This window comes from Coregonus clupeaformis, chromosome 12, assembly GCF_020615455.1.
Source record: "Coregonus clupeaformis isolate EN_2021a chromosome 12, ASM2061545v1, whole genome shotgun sequence".
Taxonomy (NCBI): Eukaryota; Metazoa; Chordata; class Actinopteri; order Salmoniformes; family Salmonidae; genus Coregonus; species Coregonus clupeaformis.
Window position 1 is genome coordinate 2,977,648 of NC_059203.1, and position 13,219 is coordinate 2,990,866.

The window sequence follows — 13,219 nt, forward strand, 5'->3', positions numbered from 1 at the left end:
GATTCACACAGTCTCCTCTGAACAGTTGATATTGACATGTGTCTGTTAATTGAACTCTGTGAAGCATTTATTTGGGCTGCAATTTCTGAGGCGGGTGAGCTGTTCTTGACATAATATGGACTTGGTCTTTTACCAAATAGGGCTATCTTCTGTATGTGGTAGGCCACACAAGCTCGTAGCACGTAAAAATCGTCTGTCTTCAGTTGCAACACTACCGAGTTCCAAACTGCCTCTGGACGCAACGTCTGCACGAGAACTGTTCAGTCGGGAGCTTCATGAAATGGGTTTCCGTGGCCGAGCAGACGCACGCAAGCCTAAGATCACCATGCGCACGCAATGCCAAGCGTCAGCTGGAGTGGTGTAAAGCACGACGCCATTTGACTCTGGAGCAGTGGAAACGAGTTCTCTGGAGTGATGAATCACGCTTCACCATCTGGCAGTCCGACTGACAAATCTGGGTTTGGCAGATGCCAGGAGAACGCTACCTGCCCAAATGCATAGTGCCAACTGTAAAGTTTAGTGGAGGAGGAATAATGGTCTGGGGCTGTTTTTCAAGGTTCGTGCTAGGCCTCTTGGTTCCAGTGAAGGGAAATCTTGAAGCTACAGCATACAATAACATTCTAGATGACTCTGTGCTTCCAATTTTGTGGCAATAGTTTGGGAAAGGCCCTTTCCTGTTGCAGCATGACAATGCCCCCGTGCACAAAGCGAGGTCCATACAGACATGGTTTGTCGAGATCGGTGTGGAAGAACTTGACTGGCCTGCACAGAGCCCTGACCTCAACCCCATCGAACATATTTGGTATGAATTGGAACGCCAACTGTGAGCCAGGCCTAATCGCCCAACATCAGTGCTGACCTCACTAATGCTCTTGTGGCTGATTGGAAGCAAGTCCCCGCAGCAATGTTCCAAAATCTAGTGGAAAGCCTTCCCAGAAGAGTGGAGGCTGTTATAGCAGCAAAGGGGGGACCAACTCCATATTAATGCCCATGATTTTGGAATGAGATGTTCGATGAGCCGGTGTCCACATACTTTTGGCCATGTAGTGTACTTAAGAAGAAATTGACATGGTAGCGTAGGCTTTCAAGATCAGTCGGCTAACACAATCTGGAATGCAGTTGATCCCCAGAATTACATTAGATTTGACATTTTAGTCATTTAGCAGACGCTCTCATCCAGAGCGACTTACATTAGTGCATTCATCTTAACATAGCTAGGTGAGACAACATATCACAATCATAGCAATTAAATTTTCTGTCAGACACTTACAGTAATACAGACGGTTACAGTGGAACAGCACATGAAGACATTGGCAAAGGAGCTTCGACTGCCTAGACTTTAGCTCAAAAGGCTAACACAGTCTCATTACATGCAGGTGTCCCAGATTTGAACCCAGGTACTTACAGTAGAACAGCACATGAAGACGATGATAAAAGAGCCAATGACTCCTCCGATGCCGACCATCCAGGTCATCCGCAGGAACAGGATCACCCCGAAGATGTTCTGGATACAGGGGAGGTACACTCCCATCAGGGTCCCCAGCTGTGGAGCCTGTAGGGAGCGGGAGAGGAGGTGGACATGGGGTCAATGTTACCTGAACAAATTTCAAGTCTGCTGTGCAACTTCTGTGAACTTCCAGCACGCGTTTACTGTGAACACTGAGGCTGTACCCACTTTAAGTTACAGTTTTAACAGTGGCCAAGTAGGCTACTGTGGCTATTTGATCATAATGTAGGCCTACCAGAGTGGCCTACCATCAAACACAATGGAGAAAATGCATCCCATAACATTTTAACATCGAAATAGCTGTTCTATCATTCAGCCTACAGTAGCAGCCAATGTGTGGTGTTCAATGTAGGCCTAGATTCAAAGAGACTTTTGAAAAAAAACATGCAGGGCTTGACATTAACCTGTTTATCCACTTGTCCTTCAGACAAGGAGGTGACTGAAAATGTTGTTGTGTTGTTTGATGCAAGAAACCACTTGACAAAATAAAATGCATTGTTATTCTCATACCATTATTACAGAGAATCAGACAAATTATGCTACCCTCTGCCTATTGGCTACTTAGCTTATTCAAGCTGGTTTCAAAATACAACACTGCCCCTTTAAGACAAAAAAAAAGCTCTTTACCTGACTCGCCTTTTAAAGATGTCTAGAAATGTTTTGTGCTCTTGTAGGAAGCAATCATTCTCCTATTGCTGACTAGAAATGATCTATAACTGGGCTAATAACTCACTAACTAGCGAAGGATATGAACAACATGTGCACACGTGGCTACATGCAGCTCTTGAGCATCTACTCACGACCACAGCTGTAAACACAGTCCAGTTCAATGTAAATTACACAGATCCATATATGGCAATAGTCGATTTGCATATAGGCCTACTGCAGCTCTGATTGGTTATGCCACAGCGGTCTGTGTAGAGTATGGGCTGAGTCATGAACAATAGAATACTACTCCGATGCGTTCTGCCTACAACAAAATCTCTTGCATAGTTTGTTTTGTTTCGGTATGTTGCATTGAAAGTGGCTAATATTGCGTTGATTCGATCACAATTGCCACAGTAAAGGGAAACGTTGATAGTGTTAACACACAGGGAAAACTAGAAAGTTGAGTGAGCTGCGCGACAGTCTCGGGCTACTGCGCGCATGTGCGCAGCTTAGAGGGAACATTGCATGAGGTCTTCAATAACTGGGTTAGGGTCTTTAATGACTGGGTTAGGGTCTTTAATGACTGGGTTAGGGTCTTTAATGACTGGGTTAGGGTTAGGCTCTTTAATAAATGGGTTAGGGTCTTTAATGACTGGGTTAGGGTTAGGCTCTTTAATAAATGGGTTAGGGTCTTTAATGACTGGGTTAGGGTTAGGCTCTTTAATAAATGGGTTAGGGTCTTTAATGACTGGGTTTGGGTCTTTAATAACTGCGTTAGGGTCTTCAATGACTGGGTTAGGGTCTTTAATAAATGGGTTAGGGTCTTCAATGACTGGGTTTGGGTCTTTAATAACTGGGTTAGGGTCTTTAATAACTGGGTTAGGTCTTTCATGACTGCGTTAGGGTCTTCAATGACTGGGTTAGGGTCTTTAATGACTGGGTTAGGGTTAGGCTCTTTAATAAATGGGTTAGGGTCTTTAATGACTGGGTTTGGGTCTTTAATAACTGGGTTAGGGTCTTTAATAACTGGGTTAGGTCTTTCATGACTGCGTTAGGGTCTTCAATGACTGGGTTAGGGTCTTTAATAACTGGGTTAGGTCTTTAATGACTGGGTTACGGTCTTTAATGACTGGGTTAGGGTCTTTAGTGACTGGGTTACGGTCTTTAATAACTGGGTTAGGTCTTTAATGACTGGGTTACGGTCTTTAATGACTGGGTTAGGGTATTTAATGACTGGGATAGGGTCTTTAATGACTGGGTTAGGGTATTTAATGACTAGGTTAGGGTCTTTAATGACTGGGTTAGGGTCTTTAATGACTGGGTTAGGGTCTTTTGTATTTGTATTTATTATGGATCCCCATTAGCTGCTGCCAATTTGAAAAACATTACAATAGATTCACAGATTTCACAACACACTTTCTGGCCTCAGGCCCCTACTCCACCACTACCACATATCTACAGTACAAAATCCATGTGTACGTGTATGTATAGTGTGTATGTTATCGTGTGTGTGTATGCATGTGTCCATGCCTATGTTTGTGTCTCTTCACAGTCCCCGCTGTTCCATAATGTGTATTTGTATCTGTTTTTAAAATATGATTCTACTGCTTGCATCAGTTACTTGATGTGGAATAGAGTTCCATGTAGTTATGGCTCTATGTAGTACTGTGCGCCTCCTTGGGGATTGTGAAGAGACCTCTTGTGGCATGTCTTGTGGGGTATGCATGGGTGCCCACGCTGTGTGCCAGTAGTTCAAACAGACAGCTCGGTGCATTCAACATGTCAAAACCTCTCATAAATACAAGTAGTGATGAAGTCAATCTCTCCTCCACTTTGAGCCAAGAGAGATTGACATGCATATTATTAATATTAGCTCTCTGTGTACATCCAAGGGCCAGCCATGCTGCCCTGTTCTGAGCCAATTGCAATTTTCCTAAGTCCTTTTTTGTGGCACCTGACCACACGACTGAACAGTAGTCCAGGTGCGACAAAACTAGGGCCTGTAGGACCTGCCTTATTGATAGTGTTGTTAAGAAGGTAGAGCAGCTCTTTATTATGGACAGACTTCTCCCCATCTTAGCTATTGTTGTATCAATATGTTTTGACCATGACAGTTTACAATCCAGGGTTACTCCAAGCAGTTTAGTCACCTCAACTTGCTCAATTTCCACATTATTTATTACAAGATTTAGTTGAAGTTTAGGGTTTAGTGAATGATTTGTCCCAAATGCAATGCTTTTAGTTTTAGAAATATTTAGGACTAACTTATTCCTTGCCACCCACTCTGAAACTAACTGCAACTATTTGTTAAGTGTTGCAGTCATTTCAGTCGCTGTAGTAGCTGACATGTATAGTGTTGAGTCATCCGCATACATAGACACTCTGGCTTTACTCAAAGCCAGTGGCATGTCATTAGTAAAGATTGAAAAAGTAATGGGCCTTGACAGCTGCCCTGGGGAATTCCTGATTCTAACTGGATTATGTTGGAGAGGCTTCCATTAAAGAACACCCTCTGTGTTCTGTTAGACAGGTAACTCTTTATCCACAATATAGCAGGGGGTGTAAAGCCATAACACATACGTTTTTCCAGCAGCAGACTATGATCGATAATGTCAAAATCCTAACAAAGTCTAACAAAACAGCCCCCACAATCTTTTTTATCATCAATTTCTCTCAGCCAATCATCAGTCATTTGTGTAAGTGCTGTGCTTGTTGAATGTCCTTCCCTATAAGCATGCTGAAAGTTTGTTGTCAATTTGTTTACTGTAAAATAGCACTGTATCTGGTCAAACACAATTCTTTCCAAAAGTTTACTAAGGGTTGGTAACAGGCTGATTGGTTGGCTATTTGAGCCAGTAAAGGGGGCTTTACTATTCGAAGGTAGCGTAATGACTTTTGCTTCCCTCCAAGCCCGGGGGCAATATCGTCCGCTATTATCCTCAGTAATTTTCCATCCAAGTTGTCAGACCCCTGTGGCTTGTAATTGTTGATACAAAACAATAATTTTTTCACCTCTTCCACATTCACTTTACGGAATTCAAAATTACAATGCTTGTCTTTCATAATTTGGTCAGATGTGTAGTTTGCTAATCTTGCCAATGAAAAAATCATTAATGACTGGGTATCATGGGGTCTTTAATGACTGGGTTAGGGTCTTTAATGACTGGGTTATCATATGCTTCTGTAACAGAAGTAGATCTGTGAACCACACAACCAGTAACAGTAGCCTAGGATTTCTGGAAAATCTGGGAATTTTGGGAATGTTGGTGCCTATGGGAGAGACAAAGAATTTGATCGAATATTTGGGATTTTCCCCACACCCAGTAACTGGAGTACATTTTCAGTGATTTTATTAAGTGTTCTGAGCATTTTGAGACCAAATTGAAATTTTTCAATATGTACATTAGGAGAAAAATTACTTTGTTTGAGATCTGTGCTAGCGCCTGTAACGGTCGGTTTGCCTGGTTGCTAGGCAGGAGGGCCTTAGCATCCACCTCGTAGCCCTTTACATTCGTAACCGTTTCCGTTTATGGGTTGGAAATGGCAGATTTGGGCACTGATAAGCGCCTAAATTGGAACGCAGTGGTTGTACAGTAACACGCTATAAATGACGTCAGCGCTCTGGCTCTGCGCTTCACAGCGCTGTATGGATTTTGACTGACAGCCGTTATGAACTTGAGTACCTCACGCGACAAGAAGTTGCCCCCATCCCTCCTGCTAATTGAGCAGCTTTTGCAAATGTTTTGTTATCTTAGTGAGGGAAATGCTGTAAATGAAGAGGAGTCCACGTATTTTGAAAGATGATATGTCGGGATTATAATAAATACCGCTTTAATGTCATACAAGCAAGCCAAATGTGCACTTCACATTTCCACATCATAAAACTCATGTCGTATACAGTGTCAACGTTTATCATCACTATGTTTGATGTACAGTTACAACATGACATTGCGTCATAGCCTGGGTTGTTCTGAACAGAATGAGCCTGTGTTTGTCTATTGTGAAGAAATGTTGCCACAGAACACGCACCTGAATGCACTCATGACTCCTTTCTATGCGCACCAAAATTACCATCTGTTTCTCTGAATTGCCTTGTGAAACACTAACACTGTAAGACGGTATTTTATAACTTAGCTAGCCATGTTGGCAATGGAACAAGCTTTCAAATGATGCCCACCTGACCCAGATTGAGATTTATAATGGCCCGTTTTTGGATTGCGTAAACAACAACAGTAATTGTGTGATGGAGGGGAGGCAGGGCTGTGTTCCAAACAAAACAACTACAAGTGTGTTTGCTCTAGTTCCTCAACGGCACAGCTAGGAGAGCTCAAAAAATCACCTTATAGTTGAAGACTCTTCTTTGTCATTAAAGTGCATTGCGGTTACTTAGGAACTGTGCACACTTTGGAGAGGTGTGTGGCCACTTGGGGACACCAGTTAGTCCTCTCACTCAAACCCTTGTCATTTTGTTGTCTTATGTTGCACCTACCCCACGTTTTCCAGGAATATTCTTACCATGTTACTGAATGTATCCAGAGTATTTTCTGATTTCTTTATTAACAAATGCGGTGACAAGTACAGTAAATGTAAAATGCACATAACATCAAGTGTAATGTTTGGATTCAGTCTTCTGTCAGGTGAACGGTTGTGTCCTCAACTTTGGCCTAATACTTTTCCAATCTCCAAACTGTTCCCTTTCAATTGCTACCATGGTTATGCATATGCTTTTCATATTTCTTCTGTAAGAAACATTTCAATTTAGCCCTATCCATATAGGCCAATTCCCACAAGTGTAAAGGGTTAAGTACACCGTCCAACTGTGGCCATTTTTTAAAATGGAAAATGTGGTCTGTGCGTCATCTTCATTATCCACAATCTTTGCCCATAGGAGGAAAGCAGGAAGTAGTCATAGGAAGTATAGTCACAGGAAGTAGGTCTGTTATAGTCATTATATTTCTATGGTGATATCACTGCCAGTCTGATGAGTAGGATCAATGAGGATGTGAAGAGGGCTTTAAGGAAAGTCACCGTCCGATATGAAGCTGGAAGTGAATAACAGAAACTTTAATACTTTGATGCTTTACAGAGAGCTTTCTTCCTAACTGCAATTCAGAGAGTTTTACAGGCCTGGGGGGCACTGATTAATGCGAGAGAGCATTCCTGGGGCTTGAAGTGGTAGCAGCTGTTGAGTTGAGAAACAAATTTTTTTTTATTAAATCATCTTCTGAAAAAAAGGGTGTCCTGACGATCGCCTGACATTAAATGAATATTAAGCGTTCAAATCCTGGGTCTGAGGTGATGTAATTTGATTTGAGAAGCTGGGCTTCAAATTGTAATAAGAGCCTTTTTTGGTGAGTTGACAAGTCACACAAACATAATTGTTGGTTTTTATTAGACAGTTCAACTAACATATATTCTTTGCACTCCTCTTTTGCACCACCAAGCTACACCACAGGGATGTTTTGTACTGGGAATTTCATTCACCTTTAATCAAAGATCAAAACCACGCATCCTCAGGTTGCCTACGGGAGAGGCGAAGAACAAACATCGTCCATCTTTGTCATCTCTCTCTCTCCATATGGTAATGACTCCCGCTGTTTGCCTGTTTTCAGGGTTATGCAAATGAGAGAGGTCCTGTGGCTGTGGCCTTCATTCTGCGGGGAAAGGGTGTTCATCACTGTCAGCGTGGCAAGAATCTCAATAAAGTTATTTTTTTTATATTCTAAATTCAAACTCCAAAGTTCCCTACCACTTATTTAGAGATTGCTGTTGAATTTGTGTCAAGATTTTTGTCAGAATGGATTTCCTTCGTCAAATAATTGAATGGCAAATGGGTTTTGCGATTAACATAATCGTAGTGACTTCAACTTTGCCTCCCTCAAATGTTATAATTAGTATAGCCTAGGCTACATTCCATTTCACCAATATAACATTTCCAGATATACAGTAGCTCCAATTATTAGATGAATACACTTTGCATGGTTACTAGTGATTTTAATTCGGAGGCAGTGGTACTGTATTAAGTTTGGTTATTATATATTAGGTTGAATTATCATGAGCTTAATGGATTTGTTTTGACCTTTCCCCTAAGCGAAATGAGTGAAAGAAACACCGAAAGATAGATCCAAGAATGTCTGTTTGGTCAAAACAAAAACATTTTTTCTCAAATGTTGTGTAAACCAAAACTGAGGGTCATACGTGATTAAAATATGCATATGGTTAAAAATTGCTCTTTAAATTTCAATTATGCAGGAGAATAAAGTGGTTTTTTAATCAAGCACGGAATATTAAATGATCTGATGAAAGCCAACATTTGTCATTATAAATTATACAGGTATTCAATGACTTTTGGGTTACTATGATGTAGAATTATGTCGGGATTTGCTAACTTCCTGTCCTTTGCACAACCGCCCTGTTTGAGGGGAGTCAAATCAACATAGCACCCCTCCACAAAAAATGTCTCTGAGGAGTACTCGTAATTTCTGACTTCCCCAACTGACCTTTATGTATGGTTTCCATTTTATCCCATTTTAGTCATTTAGCAGACACTCTTATCCAGAGCGACTTACAGTTAGTGAGTGCATACATTTTTCATACTGGCACCCCGTGGGAATCGAATCCACAACCCTGGCGTTGCAAGCGCCATGCTCTACCAACTGAGCTACAGGAGGCCTTAGAGACTGAGGCAGTCATAATATGGACACCGTATAAATGTGTCCAAAATGTGACCAAACACTATCAACCGGGGGGACATCTTCAATCAGTGAAGAATTCCATTTTATAGCTGCATCATTATGCCCTCTAATACCATTTTCACACTACTGAGCCGAGCCCTGCTGAGCCGTGCTGAGCTGAGCTGAGCCGAGCCATGCTGAGCCGTGCTGAGCCGAGCCGAGCCGAGCCCTGCTGAGCCGTGCTGAGCTGAGCTGAGCCGAGCTGAGCTGAGCTGAGCCGAGCTGAGCCGAGCTGAGCTGTACAGCGATGGCCTGGTTAGGCATCCATCATAGTTACTATAAACGTGCTGAAAATATCCAAACCAGCACAGTACGGGCCCTGGTCAAACGTAGTGTACTATATGGGGAATAGGGTGCCATTTGGGACGTAGCCACTGTATGTGGATTATCCTCAACAACACCCTTCACACTGGGTGGACAAATACCCATGCAATCAAAGTGAGATAGCCCTCCGTAGCTGCTCTCCATATGTCAAATAATGTAATTTTCAGCCCTTCCACACACAGTAGAGTAACACAAAAGACCTGCATCTCATCTACGGTCGGAGCGGTCTCGATGGCTAACAATACAACACCATACACTGAGAGTACAAAACATTAAGAACACCTTACTAAAATTGAGTTGCACCCCCTTTTGCCCTCAGAACAGCCTCAATTCGTCAGTGCATGGACCCTACAAGGTGTCGAAAGCATTCCACGGGGATGCAGGCTCATGTTGACTCCAATGCTTCCCACAGTTGTGTCAAGTTGGCTTGATGTCCATTGGGTGGTGGACCATTCTTGATACACACAGGAAAAACGGTTGAGCGTAAAAAGCCCAGCAGCGTTGCAGTTCTTGATACAAACCGGTGCACCTGGCACCTACTACCATACCCCGTTCAAAGGCACTTAAATCTTTTGTCTTGCCCATTCACCCTCTGAATGGCAGACATACACAATCCATGTCTCAATTATCTCAAGGCTTCTTTAACCTGTCTCCTCCCCTTCATCTACACTGATTGAAGTGGATTTAACAGGTGACATCAATAAGGGATCATAGCTTTCACCTGGTCAGTCTATGTCATGGAAAGAGCAGGTGTCCTTAATGTTTTGTACACTCAGTGTATATCCCTGCAAATATCCACGGATTAGCAAAAAGCTGTGAAAATGGCAATCCACAAGCTTTTCAATACTGTTTACAACATAGGGTCCGCTTCCCGCACCTCTCTGATTCAGAGGGGTTGGGTTAAATGCGGAAGACACATTTTGGTTGAATGCATTCAGTTGTGCAACTGACTAGGTATCCCCCTTCTCTTTCCCTTCCAAATGGCACCCTGTTCCCTAGATAGCGCACTACTTTTGATCAGGGCCCATAGGGTGCCATTTGGTACGCAGCCAGGGTCATTCTCACTAAGAGCATTATAAAGCTACTTGGCAGACAGACAGTGCTGTAGCTTACATGAAAATAATGAAGAAGAATATACTTGTATGGCCAAAATGCCACAAGATTCAGAAGACAAAACGAATAGCAAAAAAAAAAAGGACGTGTCTAATTAGTTTACATTGAGGAACAGCAGATGGGACGCTTGTTTCTATTGAATCAATATACCCCATATGGGGGGGAACCAAGGCCTCTGTTTATATAGAACTCCACTTCCATTCTCAAGTCAATTGGCATTTCCTTCCTGGACCAGGAGTGCAATACAATCCCGGACCTAGACTCCTAGAATCCGGAAAATTAGAGAGGCCCAATAGAAAACTGTCTGGTAGCCAGCGGCGGGATTTCCCTCGAGACCGTGTGAGCTGGAATGGCAACAGCATAACCGCTACAGGTTGGCGCCGTGGCGGTGAGGAGAGACAGCTGCACCACGGCCCTCTGGGATACGCAGTCAGCCCAGTTCTATCTGGCTCAGGTGCGGTGGTCCCACAGCAGGCTCCACTGCCCCCCCCCCCCCGGAACAGCTGCTTCAGGACCAGCTCACTACTTAGCTCACTACCCAGGTGCCCCCCCGCCTCCTCCTCGCCACCCCTTACCCAATCACCCCCTCACTGGACCATCCGCCACCACAGCCACCTGAGACCACTCACCAGGCCCACTTATTCTCCGCAGACACAAACACTCTAGAGGCAGATGTGGTTTCTTTACAAATGCACCCTTCAGCCTGGGGGGTCTGTTAGTGTTGCTGGCGTCAAATCAAATCACATTTTATTTGTCACATGCGCCGAATACAACAGGTGTAGGGGGGGACAATGCAAATAGTCCGGGTAGCCATTTGATTAGATGTTCAGGAGTCTTATGGCTTGGGGTTAGAAGCTGTTAAGAAGCCTTTTGGACCTAGACTTGGTGCTCCGGTACCGCTTGCCGTGCGGTAGCAGAGAGAACAGTCTATGACTAGGGTGGCTGGAGTCTCTGACACCGCCTGGTATATAGGTCCTATGATGGTAGGAAGCTTGGCCCCAGTGATGTACTGGGCCGTACGCATGTCGGTGTGTGTTTGAATCTGTCCCACTTGTGACACAAACCTTTCAACTTTCCTGTCTCTCTCCCACCGTCTCTATCCAAAATAGAACTAGTATGTTCCAAAGTGCCCCATTCCTTTCGTCCTCCCTGCGTCCTTCATACTGGATGCAGAGACATAAACATGTTATCTACGAGTTCAGCTGGCTCTGGGGAAGGACATAAAGGGCTTCATTGCCAAAATCCCGATCTATCCCTTTAAAGATAAAGGGCTTCATTGCCAAAATCCCGATCTATCCCTTTAAAGATAAAGGGCTTCATTGCCAAAATCCCGATCTATCCCTTTAAAGATAAAGGGCTTCATTGCCAAAATCCCGATCTATCCCTTTAAAGATAAAGGGCTTCATTGCCAAAATCCCGATCTATCCCTTTAAAGATAAAGGGCTTCATTGCCAAAATCCCGATCTATCCCTTTAAGTGTTGTGTGTCATGTAGTGTGTAGGCAGCTTAAGATGATCTGGAAAGTATGCAGACCCTTCCCTTTTTCCATTCATTTTTTTAACGTTACAGTCTTATTCTAAAATTGTTTTTTTTTTAATCTACACAAAATACCCCATAATGACGAAGTTAAAACAGATTTTTAGAAATGTTTGCTAATTTAATTAAAAATTAAAAACAGAAATACCTTATTTACATAAGTATTCAGACCCTTTGCTATGAGACTCGAAATTGAGCTCAGGTGCATCCTGTTTCCATTGATCTACAACTTCATTGGAGTCCACCTGTGGTAAATTCAATTGATAGGACATGATATGGAAAGGCACACACCTGTCTATATATATATATATATATATATATATATATATATATAAGGTCCCACAGTTGACAGTGCATATCAGAGCAAAAACCAAGCCATGAGGTCGAAGGAGTTGTCCGTAGAGCTCTGAGACAGGATTGTGTCGAGGCACAGATCTGGGGAAGGGTACCAAAACATTTCTGTAGCATTGACGGTCCCCAAGAACACAGTGGCCTCCATCATACTTAAATGGAAGAAGTTTGGAACCACCAAGACTGGCCGCCCGGCCAAACTGAACAATCGGGGGAGAAGAGCCTTGGTCAGGGAGGTGACCAAGAACCTGATGGTCACTCTGACAGAGCTCCAGAGTTCCTTTGTTGAGATGGGAGAACCTTCCAGAAGGACAACCATCTCTGCAGCACTCCACCAATCAGGCCTTTATGGTAGAGTGGCCAGACGGAAGCCACTCCTCAGTAAAAGGCACATGACAGCCCGCTTGGAGTTTGCCAAAAGGCACCTAAAGGATTCTCAGACCATGAGAAACAAGATTCTCTGGTCTGATGAAACCAAGAAACCTGGCACCATCCCTACGGTGAAGCACAGTTGTGGCAGCATCATGCTGTGGAGATGTTTTTCAGTGGCAGGGACTGGGAGACTAGCCAGGATCGAGGGAAAATGAACAGAGCGCTCAGGACCTCAGACTGGGGCGAAGGTTCACCTTCCAACAGGACAATGACCCTAAGCACACAGCCAAGACAACGCAGGAGTGACTTCGGGACAAGTCTCTGAATGTCCTTGAGTGGCCCAGCCAGAGCCCGGACTTGAACCTGATCGAACATCTCTGGAGAGACCTGAAAAGAGCTGTGTAGTGACACTCCCTATCCAACCTGACAGAGCTTGAGAGAATCTGCAGAGAAGAATGGGAGAAACTCCCCAAATACAGGTGTACCAAGCTTGTAGCGTCATACCCAAGAAGACTTGAGGCTGTAATCGCTGCCAAAGGTGCTTCAACAAAGTACTTAGTAAAGGGTCTGAATAATTACGCAAATGTGATATTTCCGTTTTTGATTTTTTATAAATTTACAAACAATTCTAAAA

The 13,219-nt window shown here is 43.4% G+C and overlaps 1 protein-coding gene across 3 annotated transcripts in view; it reads right to left on the reverse strand.

Moving 5' to 3' along the window:
* slc12a5a (solute carrier family 12 member 5a) overlaps positions 1-13,219 on the reverse strand; it is a 302,630-nt gene that overhangs the window by 54,302 nt on the left and 235,109 nt on the right. For all 3 annotated transcript variants that reach the window (XM_041891976.2, XM_041891975.2, XM_041891977.2), the window contains exon 4: positions 1,406-1,552. In XM_041891976.2, coding sequence (XP_041747910.1) covers positions 1,406-1,552 — 147 coding nt within the window. The remainder of the gene's footprint in view (positions 1-1,405; positions 1,553-13,219) is intronic.